General features: G+C 41.2%; 1 protein-coding gene across 1 annotated transcript; it reads right to left on the bottom strand.

The window, feature by feature from the left end:
* Positions 1 to 542: 542 nt before the first annotated feature.
* Positions 543 to 17,099, bottom strand: CZIB (CXXC motif containing zinc binding protein). Its single transcript, XM_054038427.1, has 8 exons — positions 16,900 to 17,099; positions 16,723 to 16,806; positions 15,110 to 15,166; positions 13,996 to 14,077; positions 11,724 to 11,755; positions 11,063 to 11,140; positions 1,756 to 1,821; positions 543 to 794 (listed from the first exon to the last, which is right to left on the bottom strand). The coding sequence occupies exons 1-8, from the start codon at positions 16,903 to 16,905 to the stop codon at positions 717 to 719; spliced, it is 483 nt and encodes a 160-aa protein (XP_053894402.1). The 5' UTR covers positions 16,906 to 17,099; the 3' UTR covers positions 543 to 716.
* Positions 17,100 to 18,474: the final 1,375 nt, after the last annotated feature.

Here is an 18,474-nt window from a genome sequence, read left to right as displayed (position 1 = left end):
TTCAAAACCTCTGAAGTACTTGGCTGTTTCCTTTAAATGAAGATGTCAACTATTCAAGAGGGAAAATATTTGCATACGGAGTGGGGTAAAAAATTGATGACTGTGTAAAGATCATTTGGTTTTCAGAAGATAGTTATACATAAATGTAAACAAATACAAACTTTAAGCTAAAACGTTAACTAAGTTGTCACTTAACATTTAAAATACAAGTCAGTTGGCAGGAAATGGTAACAGCAGGTTTACTTGAACTAGCAGGAAACTATTACAAAGATGTACTTCTGGCTTCAAGCCCTAACACCTGCAATTACCTAATGTGCCAATGACGAAGATCAAGACTGAAAGTTATTTATATAATAGGGTATTTTGCCAATGATAAATCCTTCCATGTTGTCTTTAACCCTGAGGCCAATGACTATTTAGTATATGTTGTTAAATCTGTCTCCAAAGGGCCAATGTGTTAGTCAAGAAATACAGCAAGGCCTTCCAATATTAGGTTTGGCTGTACTGAGTTTCATCTGAGTGAATTACTTGAACACAACCAATCAGACTGGTGGAAAATGACTTTATTAGTCAGTCTTGGGACAGCAAGTACAACTCAGCTGATATTATATTTGATTGTTGAAGTACAGCCATACAGAAAGTCACTCCAGAGGAACTTCTATAATGACTACAGCCCATTACTTGGCCAAGGTGTCAAGATTTTATTAAAAGCAGTTTTAGCATTTTAGAAACTTATGGATAACTTCATAGATTCCAACAGACTCCTTTATTTTTTCATCATAGTCATTCCAGTCCTGTAGGAATTCAATTTTTACAGCATTAATACAAAACAGAATGGGGTAGTAATTAAAATCACAAATTGGAATATCAATTAACCTTATCAGCATTCCGAATTTGGGTTCTACACTGTCTGCAGGAAGGGTTTATGCCCTTAACCTGTCCAGTTCTATGTCCAAGACAAGTGAACATCAAACAAATTAAATTAGCTTCAAGCTTCTTAGTAGTTTTAGCTTAAGGAATCAGATTTTCTGTATCTGAAGACTGTAGCCAGTAACAGACACGCTAGCAACCATGGTGCATGAAAGGATTATTTACACTACCTATTCTCATGAGTCAGACAAGCCAATCTTCCTGTCATGTGGAATACCAAAGACCGGAACTGAGCCTGAGATATTTGCTCACAGCCAATGAAGATTTGGAGCATCTATGGGCTTGTCTACATGGAACAGCAATAGGTCAAAATGCACTATGGAATTTTTAGTGTGCAGTAGCAGGATGTGCATGCCTGGCTACTGTGCTGTGGTTCACACCCAGCCTGCTGTGCCCTAAATCTCTGTGTACGCAGGCCCAAAGAGTCTTATGCTGAGCTTCAAAGCAGACTGCACATCACTATTCAACACTTGGAAGAGTTCTCAGGAGTTGCCCCAATAGTTTTAGAGCAAAAGAAAACCAGTGCCCCCATAAAAACCTGCCACTTGATCAAGAGACCATGATTTGGGTGTCCCGCCAACATTTTTTCAAGAGCAAGCTGCAATTATACCATGACTATTCAAAATACTGAAGATGTGCATCCTAGACACTTCCAAATAAGCAGCCTGAGGTACACACTAATGCTGAGCACTCATGTTTGAAGGTTGTTTCCTCCTCCACTTAAGATTTGTGCATGCATGCCACTTTAAAGCACATAAAGCCAGACTTTTAAATGGGTGATTGCTATTTCTGGGGATAGGGATACTGAGGAAAAATAAGTTGTACCTTTTCCAGCAAGTTTATTTCATTAAAAGGTGTGCCAGACTCTGCACCTTCCGCAGCAAACCCAGCCTACAAAAGCAGAATTAAAATAAACTTAGGTATGAGTTGTAATAAGTCTTAAATATGTTTAAAATAGTTCAACAAACAAGGTTATCCAGTACAAGTATTTATTTTAGTGGAGCTAGCAGTCTTACAAGTAGGTATAAAGAGTGACCAAATTATTATGTTATTATTATTATGGTTTCAATACAGGGTATGACCCTCTGTTTAATAATCAAGGAGAGTTTAAGCCTGACTGTTCATGCCCAAGTTTTATTTTTACATATGTTCAATTCCAAAGGATACAATGGATGTAGAGTTCGGTTGTATCCGGAAGCTATAGGAACATTACTAAAACTATACAAGTAATATTGTAAAGCAAGGAAACATCAGTTTTCCAGAACACACCTGTTTTTCCTGCAAATTATTTTTTCTAACTTGTTTTTTCCCCAAAAAATCTCTATGGCATGACAGGTTTCTAAGCGTATCCAGTACGTCTGTTAGCAGTGAATGCATTAGATTAAAATTGTCACCAAGATACTTCAAGGCATTTTAGAAACAGTGTACTCCAGTTTAATAGCAAGCTAACAATGGAAAGCAAGAGAGGAAAAAAGACAAGTCTTCAGTTTTGGTTTAAACAGCATGAGAACCCAGACATCTCTGGCAAAAGGGGCCAAGTGTTTGTAACTATCATCATCCTGTGTAGTTCATTTAGCTACAGAGGAGTCAAGCAAACTCCCACAAGGAGGAGAATCAACTAGATTTTAATTGTAACTAGATTAGATTCCACCCAAGCAGCACAATTTCAGAGTGAGATCTGCACGATTCTTTGTCTACGTAACCTATCCTTTCTAGCAGAAACTGACCTGAGATAACTACACTTGAGCAGTGACAATGCTTCACTCATCCAGTCTCACCATCCCCTCCTCCCCAAACAATGACACTAAAGGGAATTACTGGGAAATAGAGAGATCAGCCAAGGTGGCTGCAACTCTGGGATCCAGCACATAAAGCAATGGATGCATTTCCAAAGAAGGTACAGTTGGGGTTAAAAAAAATATTGGTATTTAAATTACAGATTAATGTTTTGTTGGTCAACAAAATTCCTCAAGAATTTAAGAACAATGACACAAATTAAAGGATGGACAACGTAAGAAGCCTTCCTATGAGCTACTTGGATTCTTTTTATTTTTATGTTTATGTTTAAACAAACAACTGGCTATGGTATAAGGAGAACTCTTTCCCGGTTTTGCAAACTGAAACGCATATTGGACCTGCTCCTTGTAGACATAAATCCCCACTAGCTTCCATGAGAAATTTGAGTGTACAAGGAATGTGCTCTCTGGCCATAAACTTTAAAGTGTTTTGGGAATCTGTGAAAATTAAGGATGTAGTCATACACATCCCACAATGCGTGACAAATGTCAATGGGAGTGGTGCATTTAGATCAAACGTTGTACGCAGCATTTACATGAGCAGAATCACAAACCCATGTGGGGGGGAGGAGACAGCAGTACAAGAGAAGATGCATCTCCACCAGCCACAATACAGAACTGCAACAGATCAAAGAATGGAAGTGGAAGGGATACAGAGCCAACATCCCCCAGTACACATTTAACAGAGATCCATGGAACATTAAATCATGTGACAGGCTGTTGTAATTCCAGCAGAACTTACTCCTGGGGGAATTCTGCGCCACTGCATGCACAGAATTCATGTCCCCCGCAGATTTCTTCGCATCCCTGCAGAAAAATGACTTATTGACAGGGAAGCGAAGGGAAGCTGTAAGAGCAGTCATGCATCACTCCCTTGCAGTGGGAGTACATCATTTAAGGCACACAGAGCAGCTGGTGGAGAGATAAATCACCACAGGACTGGGGATTCCTCAGCCAGTGGTTCCTACCCTGAGCTGGGATCAGCTGCTAGTCCGGACTGCTGGAGGCAGGAGAGGACGGCACTTCCTCTTCCCCTGCAAGCAGTGCCTGGGACTGTGTCAGACCCACCCCCAGGAACAGGAAGCTCAGAATCCTCCCCTGCTTCTTGCCCTCATTGCTTCTCAGCTGGGGGGGGGGGGGGGGGGAGGAGAGGTCACTATCCAGGGAGCTGCTCCCCCATCCATCCGGACCTCCCATACCCAGACACCCCTGCCAAGCCTCACCCAGTACATCCAGAACCCCCATAGCCCTCCATACCCAAACCCCACCAAACCTCAACCCTCGCATCTGGAGCCCCTCTGCACCCAGAGCCCCACCCCTGTGCCCAGACCAAACTCCCACTGAGCTCCCTGCACTCAAATCCCCATTCTGAAGAGCCCCACCACCCCAAGCCCCCACATCCAGACCCCCATGCCACTGACCTCCAACTAGCTGCATGCAGGCCCCCAGGCCACCAAGCCTCACTCCCCCAGCACCCAGACCCCTCTGCTGAGACCTCCACACCCAGACCCTCTGCTGAGCCCCAACCACCTTCACCTGGAAGCCCCTGCAGAGTCTCATTACCCCTGTACCTGGAACCTCTCCCCCCCCCCCCCCAACAACAAGCCTCTGTGCATCCAGACCCCCCCCTGAGCTGCCTGTACCCAGATTGTCCCACACAGAATCCTCTCACCCCACACCAGGATCCCTCCACACTGAGCCCCTCCACACTTGGCTCCTGCCTGCCCCACACCTGGTGCATAGGGGCGGGGCCCCAAGGTGTTTCTGGGACAGACCCATGCCTTGTGCTGTGTTAGGGTCAGGTGCAACCTCACCACTGAGTCCGTTCCCCCAGGGTGGGGGAACTGCAGGGTGATCTCCCACCTTCGTGCAGCCAGTGGCCTGTCCTCCCCCCTGCCATGCTGGAGCCTCTGCATTTATTTATTGACAAATCAAACTTGCAGAATTTTAAAATATGGTGTGCAGAATTTTTAATGTTTTGGCACAGACTGCTCTCAGGAGTAAGGACTTTCATTCTTACACCTTGTGGCATCACAGTTGATACTCTAATTTAATCTCTGATAAATGGAGCTGAGTAATGAAGTGACTTGTCGGCCCTCTGCTGACTGGCTAAGGAGCAACAGTAGCTGAAGCTTAGAACAAAACAGAAATTCTTATCAACCAACTTTCCAACATAGTGGATCATCATGCAGTTATTCTGCTTATCACTATAAAGTGTCATATCTGCCACAAAGCAAGGGAGCTACAGTTGGATGAAAAGAAACTTTGTAAAGATGCATCTATTTTTCAGCTGAAGGATAATACTTCTGTGGTGCGGGGGAGAAGGAGACCATACAGAACTAATACAGGTAAAGGGGCATATATTGGCATTTTTGATAGCTACATCAGCTCAGGAACCTTAAATGAAAAGCATAATTAAAAGCTAAAACTAAGAGACTTCTTACCAAGCAAGAAATGTACAAGCATCTTAATTAGATTTTTCCTCACTTGGTAAAAAACAAAAACAAAAACATCCCTGGGATTTTCCAAGGGGAAAGATTTTCTTTTTGTCATGGAGGGACCTAGAGGGTATTTTCCCCTTTAAGAATGCAGTGAGAATTCTGGTGATTTTATGGGGAGACAGACAGATATCAATGGAAATAATAATTCTCATTAACTTCAGCTAAGTTTTAACTATACTTATTAATTTCACATTCTTACGACCTATTCTATTCCATCGCTGTTTCTGACAGAACTGAAACTTGATCTGGAGAAGCCAGGCTGGCTTCAACTGTATATGAGAGAGTTGAATGTAAAATAACTGTTGGATTTGTAAGGAACAAGGGTAAGTCTCTTGATTTATTTATTGAAGCATCATAATGTAATGAAATATCTAGTCAGGACTATCCTTCATACACACTGCTTCAGACTTAACTTTGAGACTATTAGGTTAAGAGTTATTATAGCCTCCCTTCTGTTGGTATTGATTGAAATCAATAGCCTCCCACTTCTTACAAAATGAGCCAGAACAATAATAAATGTAGCACAACGTCACTGCAGTCTGCAGGAAGGATAAAGCACAGGTTTTTATTGGTCAGTCTACGCAATTTACTCCTAATCCTACTGGAATAATAGGTTAAATATAGCAGGGAGTTAGCTTATGTAGACCATGACCAGACACAAGAAACCAACAGCTGACAGCAGAAGGAGAACTGTGGATTCCAAGGCCAGAAGGGACTATTATGATCATCTACTTTGACCTCCTGTATAATACACACTATTGAACTTCCCCAAAATAATTCCTAGAGCATATATTTTAGAAAATAATATAATCGTTATTTTAAAGTGATCAGTGAGAGAAAAATCCACCACAACCCTTTGTAAATTGTTCCAACGGTTAATTACCGTCACTTAAAAATGTAACTTTTGTTTCCGCTCTGAATTTATCTAGCTTCAATTTCCAGCCTTTGGATTGTGTTATACCTTTCTCTGCTAGATTGAAGAGCCTATTATCAAATATTTATTCCCCATGTAGGTAGTTATAAATCAAGTCACCCCGTAAAGTGAAGGTTAAGATAAATAGATTGAGCTCTTGGAGTCTGTAATTATAAGGCATGTTTCCCAATCTTTTATTCATTCCTGTGTCTCTTTTCTGAACCCTCTCCAATTTATCAACATCCTTCTTGAACTATGGACACCAGAACTGGCCACAATATTCCAGCAGTGCTTGCATCAGCGCCAAAAATAGTGGTAAAATAACCTCTCTACATCTACTTGAGATTCCCCTTTTATGCATTCAAAGAACGCATTAGACTTTTTGACCACAGCTGATTATCCACCATGATCCCCAAATCTTTTTCAGAATCACTGCTTCCCAAGATAGAGTCCCCCATCCTGTAAATATGGTCTACATTCTGCGTTCTTAGGCATATAACATTTAGCCATATTAAAATGCATATTGTTTGCTTGTGCCCAGTTTACCAAGTGATCCAGATCACTCTGTATCAGTGACCTGTCTTTTTCATTATTTACCTCCCTTCCCCCCCACCATTTTTGGGTCATTTGCAAACTTTATCAGTGATGATTTTTTCTTCTTCTAGGTCACTGAAAAATGTTAAATAGCATAGGGCCAAGAACCGATTGCTATGGTACTCCACTAGAAACACCTGCTCAATCATGATTCCCCATTTACAGTTACCTTGTGAGACCTATCAGTTAGCTAGTTTTTAATCCATTTAATATGTGCCATGTTACTTTTCTGTTCTTCTAGTTCTCAAAATGTGGGGTACCAAGTCAAACACCTTACAGGAGTCTAAGTATATTGCATCAACACTAGTACCATTATAACCAAACTTGTTTTTATAATGAGATTACAAGTTAGTCTGAGAGGATCTATTTTCCATAAACTCAAATTGCCATTAGTTATGTTACCCTTCTTTAATTCTTTATTAATAAAGTCCTGTATCAGCTGCTCCATTCGCTTACCCAGGAACCATGTCAGACTGACAGGCCTACAATTACTCAGATCATTCTAGTTACCCTTTTTAAATATTGGTACAACATTAAGCTTTCTTCCAGTCTTCTGGATCTTGCCCAGTGTTCCAAGACTTATTGAAAAAAATCAACATTAACCAGCCCACAAGTGCCTTAGCCAGCTCTTTTAAAACTCTTGGAGTCACATTATCTGGATCTGCTGTTTTAAAAGGTCTAACTTTAGTAGCTGTTATTTCACATCCTCCCGAGATACTAGTGGAATGGAAAGAGTTATCAACATATATTACATCATCTGTTTTCCCCTCCAAATACAGAACAGAAATATTTATTGAACACTTGTGTCTTTTATGCATTATTACTTATAATTCTACCATTTCCATCTAGTAAGGGACCAATACTTTTGTTAGTATTCTTTTTGTCCCGGATATACTTAAACTCCTTATTGTCCTTAACTCCTAACTACAATTTTCTCCTTGTGTCACTTTGCATCCCTTATCAATTGTCTACAATTCCTAGCTTTTGATTTATATTAGTTACTATCAACTTCCTCTTTCTTCCATTTGTTAAATATTATTATTTTTCTATGGTTGCCTTTACTTCCCTTCTAAACCAGGTCAGTTTTTTAAGCAGTATGGCTGTCTTCCTCAATTGTGGTATTGTGGCTTTTTGGGCATCTAGTAAAAGTGTTCCTAAACAATTCCCAATTATCATTCACATTTTGCTGATTAAGTTCTTCCTCCCAGCCAGTGTGACTCAATTGTTTTCAGCTTTGTGATGTTAACCCTTTTAAAGAACCAAGTATTTATCTATCACTGATTTGGACTTTATTCTGTTTGCACATTATAAATGTGATCAAGTCATGATCACCTGTACCTGTTACCTCTTTATCTGTCAAGATGAGGTCCAATATAAAACTCCTATGTTGGGAACAATACTTTGAGTTAGGAAAACTATCTATAATATAAAGGAAATTCCAAGGATGTTTTCATACTAGCAGCATGAGACCTCCAGAATGTCACTCAAACTGAAGTCCCTGTGCTCACACAGCGTTTCTTCCTTCACATTACAGATAGGTGCTTAAGAAGCTGGTCATCCTGTGATTTGGTGGTCTGTAGCAGACTCCAACTAATAGCCCATCTTGTGCTTTATCTGTTAGGACACTGCTCCATAAGCATTCAAGATAATTTTCCCACAAGTTGCCAGTGACTTGGAAACAGGTAATGCCATATTTGACAGAGTGCCACTCCTCCTTCCCTTTGGCCACTCAGTCCTTCCTACATAAGTCTTCATAATAATTGATTTTAACATTCCAATCATGCATTTCATCCCATCAGCTTTCAGTAATACTAGATCAAATTTATACTCATAAATGAGCAATTCAAATTCTTCTTGTTTGTTACTCAAGCTCCTAGTGTTGTACAGGCAAGTAAAAAATTTTCTTCATGTCTTTTGGTTCCTTGATTTTGTTCTCAACATCTCGATTTTGTACTAAATGAATGCGATCTTCCCTCTTTTTACCTTCCCAATTTATTAGTTTAATGCCCTCCTGACTACTCTAGCCAGCTTGTGTTGGAAAAGTCTGGTTACACATCTACTGAGGTGTCCAAACCATAGAGCACCCTCTCCCCATAGAACATGGACCAATGTTACACAAACTCAAAACCCTCCACACTTAGCTAGCCAACAGTTCTCTTCCAGAATCTTCTGCCTTCTGTCTCCCTTCACTCGTGGGACAGGAACAATCTCTAAGAAGATCTCTTGGACATTCTTTTTCTTCAGCATACTTCCAAGTTCCCTGAAGTTATCTATTATCAAAGAGACACCCATGGCACAGGGTCATTAGTATTTACATTGAACCATCAGTGGATCTTTGCCTGTTGATTTGAGAAGAATGACATCTTGTGTCTTGGTTCCGGGAAAACAGCATTCTGTCCTGTTGTCTGTCCCTTGCAGAATGTTCTTTCTAGTCTTCGGAGTACTGAATCCCCAAGAAGGATTATCTGTCTTGCTTGGGGGGTTAGAGACCTCTTTGTGAGCAGGCTTAATTTTCTTGCAAGGGTGTCTTGAGCTGCCATCCACAGGCATGCCCTGTCCATCTCTCTGTTCCTTTAGACCAGGTGGATCTTCAGAGTTGCCTTCCACAGTGTCCATATTGAGGACCTGCTAGTGATTGGAAACTTGTAGTTGTGTGGAATTCCTCCCAGTCCACTTCTCTGTGGTGGCCACAGCCTGCCCATCCTCATCTGTGTCCAGCCTTGTAGAATGGCCACCTTGCCTCTTATGAGCTACCACGCCTCTTTTCCAACTTCTTTCTCCAATTCCTTGGTGGTCAGCTTCTTTCTTCCTTGAACCTGGGGTACTCATATTTCCCAAATCTCTGTGTCTAGAAATTCATCAGCTTCTTAGATTCTCAGTAGCAGCTCCACTTCCCCTTCCAGTTCAAGAATCTTTTCTTCCAATATAGCCATCAACTTGCACTTTGTGCACAGCAAGTCCCTTCTGGCTTCAGGCAAGAAAGAAAACATGGCATATCTGTTGCAGGTCACCACCACTATTATATCACTGGCTGTCTTGAAATTGCACAAGGCTGAACCTGGAAGGAAAGCTCTCTCCCACCCCTCCAGCTCCCTCTGAAACTCTGTCAGTTGCCTTAGTTTGTGGCTCTCAATATTGCTAGCAAGTGACTCTCATTACCCAAATCTCTCTGTTTAGCTCAGCTAGGCCCCTCCCCATCAGGGATCAATTAACCATTCAGACTTCAAGCAACAGAGCTGATCAATGTTCCAAAGGTCAAAACCGCACCGCCTCACCAAGACATGAAACAGACCTGTTCCAACTACTTACTCAGGGGCCCATGGCCTAGCTACACAGCCTGTACACAGAGAACAAACAGCCAAACAAACTCACAGTTGGACCAAACAACCCAGTCACTAAGGGCTTGTCTATACTTACGCACTGGTTCGGCCGCAGGCAATCGAACTTCTGGGTTCGATTTATCGCGTCTTGTCTGGACGCGATAAATCGAACCCAGAAGTGCTCCCCGTCGACTCCAGTAATCCTGCTCGGTGTGAGGAGTACGCGGAGTCGATGGGGGAGCCTGCCTGCCGCATTTGGACCGCGGTAAGTTCGAACTAAGGTACGTCGACTTCAGCTACGTTATTCACATAGCTGAAGTTGCGTACCTTAGTTCGAATTGGGGGGTTAGTGTAGACCAGGCCCAAGTCTCACTACCTCCAAGCAAAATCCATAGCTATCCCCTCTGAAACTCTCTTAGCTGTCTCAGTTTACAGCTCAGAGACCCTTTAACTCAGTATCTTCAGCTGTATTTTGCAACAGAGACTACTGATGCCTTCAGCAAGTCTTGCTCTGCCTTTAAGTCTCATTTTGTTGTGAATACACGTCTACGTTTGTAGAGATGGATGAACTTCAGAGTTTGGTTGAGCACAGCAGTCAAATACTGATCAGTGTCCAAAAATCAGGCTTGTTAACTCTCTATACCTTGTACAGTAGCCCACCCAGACTTCTTCTTCCCATCAGTGACCCCTAATTAGGCAATCCATGATGTGACTGCTTTAGGACTCCTCTCTTCCTCCTGTTGCCCTACGCTAAAGATCCACCAAATGAATTCAAATCTGCAGTGCTTACAAAGTACTTCAGGGGGCACAGCTCCAAAGGGTAAGTAACTTTAATTAGGTGGGTAGGATGACGTAAGACAGACAACTGCAGAGAGGGGAGACTATTGGAGAGTCACAGGTTGTCCAAAATGAGCAGTGCAATTCTCAAAAGAGTGTGTGCTACATCAATGTAGACTTCAGCAGAAAGACACCTAAGAGCTGTCAAATAAATCATTAATAAGAACTTGCCTGTGGTTGAAAGTCAACTGGCTCAAGACCTCGGCACTCAAACTCCACTATTGTCTTAAACTTCTCACTGTCTTCAGCCTAGGATTGAGTCAGAATAGCATTTAGTTTGTATCTAATGAAAGGGAAACACCACCTTTTAGTCTAGGCATAAAATTCAATAAAGTTTTTAGAAGCAGCAAACTCTGGACTAAAACATTTGAATTATTTTACATGGTTGATAACTAACCAGAATTTCTTAAACTTAGAGACTGGTCAGGGGAAGTGTCTAAGCCCTTCAAAGGTAGGCTCTCCGATACCAGGGTAAAATTATTACATATTTGCTTAGAATGTGACTAATCCAGTGCCTGATGTTGACTCTGAAATATTTAAACAAATGATTTGATATTTGAGTCGGAAGCAGAAGGGACAAAGCAAGATATTAATTGGCTGCCGCTGTCCACATTATTTAAAATATACTTTCCTAAATGCACAGCTTCACTTTTGGAGCATCCAGCATCCCATTTGCGGTGTGTTTCTATCAGGCGATACCCGAGTGTATTTTCCACTGTACTTCTGGGAGGAACATGATCGCAAAAATTGGGAAGCCTTGTAATAAACTAACACCACATTAATGATGCTTATTTCAGTTATATCTGCAACATCATAGAGAAAATAAACTTACATTATAAGGCTTGATTGTGTCTCTTAAGATATCTAAAAGAGAAGGGGGTAGAATTAAAATACTTCAAATTTTCCAGCCCTCAACACAAACCCAAGAGCCCTCCTTCCAAACACTGTTTATTCAAAAATCAGCCAACATTCCTGGTTAGTCCATCAAAATCTAAGACCCATTTTTTGCCAGTGCTACCAAGAATTTCATCTCCTGTTTTGCTGTTTTGTTTTCCTCTTAAGGAAGAAAAAGCAATGCATACTCTTGTAACATGGCTTTAAGGCTCCAACTGTACAATTGTTGCTCATAAAGATTTCCCAATGTCAATGGGAGGGTTGAGTGCAAATTACTTACAGGCTTGAGCCGACAGGACGCCGTTATTTGTACAGGTCTGTCTCATCTTACGCGGGGGTTCTGTTCCACGGTTAGCACGTAAAGCGAAAACCGCGTATAGCCAAAACCCCATTGAGTTCAATGGCGGGCGAAATCGCCCGCACTACAGGTATAGTATTAAAACTGTTGTTTTTCTCTCTCTCTTTTTTTTTTCCCGACTGCGTAAAGTTGAAATCGCGCATGTTAAATGCGCGTAAGATGCGACAGCCCTGTATCTATCTCCCATAAATGTAGATTTGGGGGATAGTCATTGTATAGGGCAGCACAGACCTTGTAAATACCTTCCCATATTTTAACTAGCTTATCACTGTTGTATTTATTCCACAGGAAATGCCTTTCATATCAGACACATTTTTAATACCAATTTCTTTTTTCCTTCATGTTACTGCAGTATTTACATGGATATAGCTTTACAACATTACAGCTCAATCCCAGGGGGAAAAAAATCTAATCTGGGATGGCTATGAAATGGGCAGAACTTTGTAGGAACATCCCAAGAACCAGGCCAATGCAAACAGCTGGCAGCTCCTTGGATGAAACTAGTTTCTAATATCTTGAGAGGAAAATGAACACTTGACACAGACACTTGTGTGGATGCTATTAATTTTCCAAATACCAGACAGGCTTTTAGATTTTTGGGGCCCAATCTTGAAACTCTTACTCCTAAAAGTAGTTCCATTGAAGTCAATAAGTGTACTTGTGCAAGTATAAGGGTCTCAGGATTAGTCCTTATTTTTGTGAAAAAAGTTAAGTGATTAAAGAGACAATGAATGGGACTATTTTGGTTGGGAAGGCAAAGGGCACAGAAAATATAATAAAGGATGAGCCAGGTGCTCCTCTTTACCCTTCCCCCATAATACAAGTATGAGCCGTCACACAATGAAGCTAAAAGGCTTTAAAAAGATAAATGGAAATATATATTAATGTAATAGATAATCAATCTGTTTAACTCTCTGCTATAGGATAATATTGAGGCAAATAAATTAATACAATCTAAAAAGGGTTAAACACTCCTACAAATAAGAACAGCTGAATTACACGGTAGGCCAGAGTTGCAATGGCTGTCAATAGTCATGTTAGGGTGTAGATGATCACCAGCTTCAGGGCAGAAAATACTTTCCTTCCCATAGTAAGATACTACTGATTTATGAACTTTATGGGGGGCTTTCCTTAAGAACCATCCCAAACTAGTCAGATACTGACTAGATGGACCATCATTCTTCTCTGCTTTGTGAATCCCTACATTAATAACAAAAAGACAAAGAGTTTGATAACTGAAAGAAAAAATGTCTAGCAAGTACAGAAATTGCCCAGGAAACTCTTTGCTACTTGTTACTTTTCATTCTTCTCTTAAAAATAACTGGCATCCCATTTTTTCCCAAAAAGGTTAACATCTTAAGTGTACACTCAAACGTAATGCTACAAAGTACAATAATTTGTTTCCAAATAACTTTATAGAAGAAAAGCAAGCATTTTAAGAGAGACACCATTAACTTCAGAATCATGTTTCTGTTGGAAAAATTTGAACATACTATTGTTTTAGCACCTACAATTACTAAAACTAAAGTTGGCAAAAATTAATTGCCTTTATTGTTCTAGTGTTTACACACTTTTTGCATTTGCATGTGTAGTCAGTCTCATTCTTTTGTTGATGATCAGTTGCATTTCCTGTCTCATGCACAAACATGAGAACAAACATATTGATGCTTTAAGACAAGCACCAGCAAGTAGGAGAAAGTAAACCCTTATAAACACTGGTAAAAAGCAACTTACAACAGAAATTCAGGACATATTATTTAAAAGATACTCTTTTAGAATGTTTTTGTAAATTAGTTTAAAAAAAAAAAAAATCAAGCTGACAGCATCCCTTAAATCATGTGAAAGAGCCTACCAATGGAATTCTCTCTGGAGCACAGCTTGCATTTCTGCACCATAGTGGCACTCCCTCTGCCTCCCTTAAGAGGAGCACTGTCCTAAAAAAATTACAAATGGAGCCATCACTGTGTGTCAATTTTTTCATGTTCCAATTGAGCAACTAAAAACCTCTGTAGTGACAAAGTAGTTTTTACAAGGACAATGGCAAACTAACATGATTTTATATATTGTAAGGGGAAGGTAGGTTTCTTTCAATACAAAGAATATTTATAATTCACAATACTATGGTTATCAAGGAATAATGTACATTATATACTAAATTTTAAATAATAAATTATGTATAGAATGTGTCTTGACAATACAGACACATTCTAGCCATTCCATAGGATATTTATTTAATCTTCAACCAGCATGATTAGAGCCCTGATCCTGCACACTGTTGTGCCTACATGCAACAAGTTGCAGGACCGGGGCCTGCAAGGATAGAAGAAGAAGGGTCTTGTGGTTCAGGATGAGAGTCTGAGGTTCTAATTCCAAACTAAACCACAGACTTCCTGTGTTACTTCGGGCAAATCACTTCACCTCTCTGCCTCAGTTTCCCCATCTGTAAAGTGGGGATAACACTTCTCTATTTAAATTTATTAACATCATGAGGCAGTCAGATAGTGATATTTATAGCATTTCTGTCATGCACAACACCAGTACCTTGCATAAGTTAATTTATCATCATTATTCCCCTTCCCTCTCCCCCCAGATTATCTAAACTTCCATAGAACTTGTTTTATCATTAGCAAAGAGGAAATGCACTACTGGCAAAACCCTATTGTAATACCACTTCAAATCCATTTTCTTGGCTGTGGAAACTTACTGGCTTTAATGAGGGGAGGCTTTTCAAGAAAGTCTTAAAAGAATAAGCACCTCCACCAACCATTTCTATAGCACATTTCATTCAAGGATCTCAAAATACTTTGTGAACATAAAGTCTGACAGCAACCCCGATATAGATAATTATTCAAAGGCTGCTTTATATAGCATATCCCCCATTTCCATCAAAGTCAATTTTACATAATATGCACTGGGTTTTTTGGGTTCTTTGTTTTTAATGCACATCTTGCAGTTCGGCAGCTTACCATTAATCGTAGGTATTGCCATTTTTCAGAAATCTCACCACAGTTCCCACATTTCATCTAGAAAAGAAAAACATACACCAAAGAATCTTAAAGTTGTTAGTAAGCTGATCAATAAAATAGCTCAAGCCATTCTTAGACTTAAGTTTAACCATTTTGTAGTTGAAAAGTCATGGGATAGCTGCCCTTAAAGAATGGGGGGCCAGAGCCTCAACTGGGGTCCATTTTCATAGCCCCATTAGCTTCACTTGAGCGATGACAATTTACACAAGTTGAGGATCTGTTCCAGAGAATATTAGGTAGAAAGAAAACAGATTACATGTAGGAGCCAATACATAAAGCTGGGAATAATACATCCCAACAGTTTGTCAACCAAGCGAGTCTTCCACCAATTATACTTAAAAAAAAAAAAAAAACATAACCACAAAAGAGAAGGTGGTGGATATTATACGGACTGAGGAATAGCCATGATTTTACTTCATTGTAACTGATCTTTTAATGCAAACATACATACATCTAACACTCAACTTCCAAAACGTGCTTAAATTTAACAAAAAAAACCCAACCTGCACAACTTTCGGATCACATATATTCATCTTACTTTTATTTAGATTACACAATGAACCATGCCTGAAATGTGCCATACCACCACTAACATTATGTATATAACCAATTGGATACTGGCAAAACTACATCTTAGGCCTGGTCTACACTGGGGGAAGGGGATTGATCTAAGATACGCAACTTCAGCTACGAGAATAGCGTAGCTGAAGTCGACATATCTTAGATCAAATTAAAATTACTTACTTTGCGTCCTCACGGCGCGCCGCAGCTCCCCCGTCGACTTTGCTTCTGTCTCTCTCCGAGCTGGAGTTCAGCAGTCGACGGGAGAGCAATCGGGGATCGATTTATTGCAGCTATGCGATAAATTGAGCCCCAATAGATCGGTCGCTACCCGCCGATCCAGAGGGTAGTGTAGACGTACCCTTAGATTGCAATGAAATACCACAATGATGATCGTAGTATAGAAACCATTCTCCAGTGGTTTGCATTGCAGGATTCCACTTGCATCTGAAGAAGTGAGGTTCTTACCCACGAAAGCTTATGCTCCCAATACTTCTGTTAGTCTTAAAGGTGCCACAGGACCCTCTGTTGCTTTTTACAGGATTCCATTAGATACCAATAATTTGTGTAATGGAAGCCTGCAATACAAACCACTGTAGGATGGAATGCAAAATATCATGCAAAAGAAGCCTGTGATACAACACCATGCAACTCAAAATCATAGAAATGCAGGGCTGAGGGGTCCCCAAGTCCCGCCCCCTGCTGATGCACATTTACACACGTTTCAGCGGTGGGGAGGCTAGAGGACCCCTCGAGGTCCCTTCCAGGCCTCCATTTCGATAATCACTGGTTTTCAGTCTGATACTTTTATATCGTTTTTAGTGCATGCTATTTTGTACTGTATTCTAGTTTGCACTACAGGCTTGTATTGTTAAAAAAAAAAAAAAAAACGACTGGGGCTTTCAAAGTACATTGCGTTTCATTGTGCTTTGCCTAGCCCTGCGAAGGGGTGGCAGGGTGCGCGGCGCTGCACCTCCCCTGGCCCGCCATACCTTCAGGTACCAGCGAAAATCTTCCCCCACCGGCCTGAGGTTTGTAACATTTTCCAGAGTGGCTTTCAGCTGCAGCCCGATCTTCTGTAAAGCAGGGGGCGGGGGACAGAGTCAGTGTGTTACAGCCAAGGCCACCCCCTCCCCCAGCACTGGCAGCGCCGCGCCCCCCTTACCCACCCCCATGCTCAGGGCCTGGCGCGCTGCGGGGCCGGCTGGAGCTGGAGGCGCAGCCTGGACACACTCAGCAGCTGATTCACCGACACTTCCACCCTCCCACTAGAGGCCGGCCTCCAACTCTCGCGATAGGGGGCTTTTTTTTTAAAATCGACTCCTGGTATGTGGCGGCTTTCCCGGGAATGGTTGCCCTTAGACAAAATGGGCACCTCATCCCGTTACTTTCGCAAGGCGCTGCCCGTAGCCAAGATGGCCGCCCTCTGTTACTTTCGATGGGACTGAAGCTTCAGTCAAGATGGCCGCCAATTCCCTAAACTCTGCTGATTGCAGCGCGGCTGCCCCTAATAATGATGGCTGCCATCCTCCATTGTAGTTAAGGACACAAGAAGCCAAGTCTGGCCGCTCTGTCCCGCTCATCCTCTCTATGGTTCGTGAACTAAACAAGGAAACGTGGGGAGAGGAGGGAACCTGAAGTGGTTGCAGGGACATATGGGGTGCAAATAAGAGAGTAACGAGGGCAGGGCAGATGGATGATTCCTTTTTCTCCCAAAGGGTGATCGCTAGAACACATTGGAACCTGAAAATTATGAACTCAATGTACCTTTTGATGGATTAGTATTCATACAAACTACTTCCCAAATTGCTTTGTAGAGTTACAGTGTCAAAACTAGGGCTAATTCTGGTTCCTGGGTATAGTGTAAATTAAAAGGTGTACATAGGAGAATTACAGGTGGGAGGAGAGATTCCTCCACCCACTGGCAATCAATTGGGGCTCTCACCCTCTCTCTAGTCATTATTAGAATCTCCTCTCTGGCCTACTATATTGTACAGACTCATGGATTTGGGGGATCACAGGAACTGAATAATGGCTTCCATAGCCACATTTCCAAATCCCATTGCTGCTAAGAGAGACTGTACTTCATTTGAGAAAAACAGTGTTCTGATTTGGGTTTGAATTCTGAAGTCAGTACTAAACACTGTAATTTCTGGAGTGTTTAAAGAATGCACATAAGTACGTTTCCAGATTGGCTCCTCTTTCTTGGTAGGATGATGTTCAAGAAGTGGGCTGTAGTCCACGAAAGCTTATGCTCTAATAAATCTGTTAGTCTCTAAGGTGCCACAAGTACTCCTGTTCTTTGTTCAAGAAAGGATATGTCTGCAAACAGAACAAGCTTAACCATAAAGACATTTCAAAAGATTTGAGGGATCTTTTGGGGACTTGCAGAGAGCATTAGAATGCTTTTAAAAAAAAAAAAAAGTTTCAAAGTTATACCAGTTCTAATTACTCCCTTTGATCAATTAAATCACAACCACTGATGGATCTAGGGATCTCTTTCCTAGCAGAAGCTGAAGTAGGATTCTAGCTCCACCTCCTACAAGAAAATGGGGGGGGGGGAGCAGCTCTGTTTTCACAGCAGTGTTTTGCTGCACTTACATGTTACCTTTTTCCCCCTCATAGAATAAAGCTTACTTCTAGGAAACAAAGGAAAATACTGTCAGTAATAGCAAAGTGGGTTGTTATAGTGTATTTGGTTTCTATTATTTGTATTCCGTTCCCTTAGGAGCAACTTTGCCATT

The sequence above is a fragment of the Malaclemys terrapin genome, chromosome 8, assembly GCF_027887155.1.
Source record: "Malaclemys terrapin pileata isolate rMalTer1 chromosome 8, rMalTer1.hap1, whole genome shotgun sequence".
Taxonomy (NCBI): Eukaryota; Metazoa; Chordata; order Testudines; family Emydidae; genus Malaclemys; species Malaclemys terrapin.
This window is presented reverse-complemented; position numbering and strand designations above follow the sequence as displayed.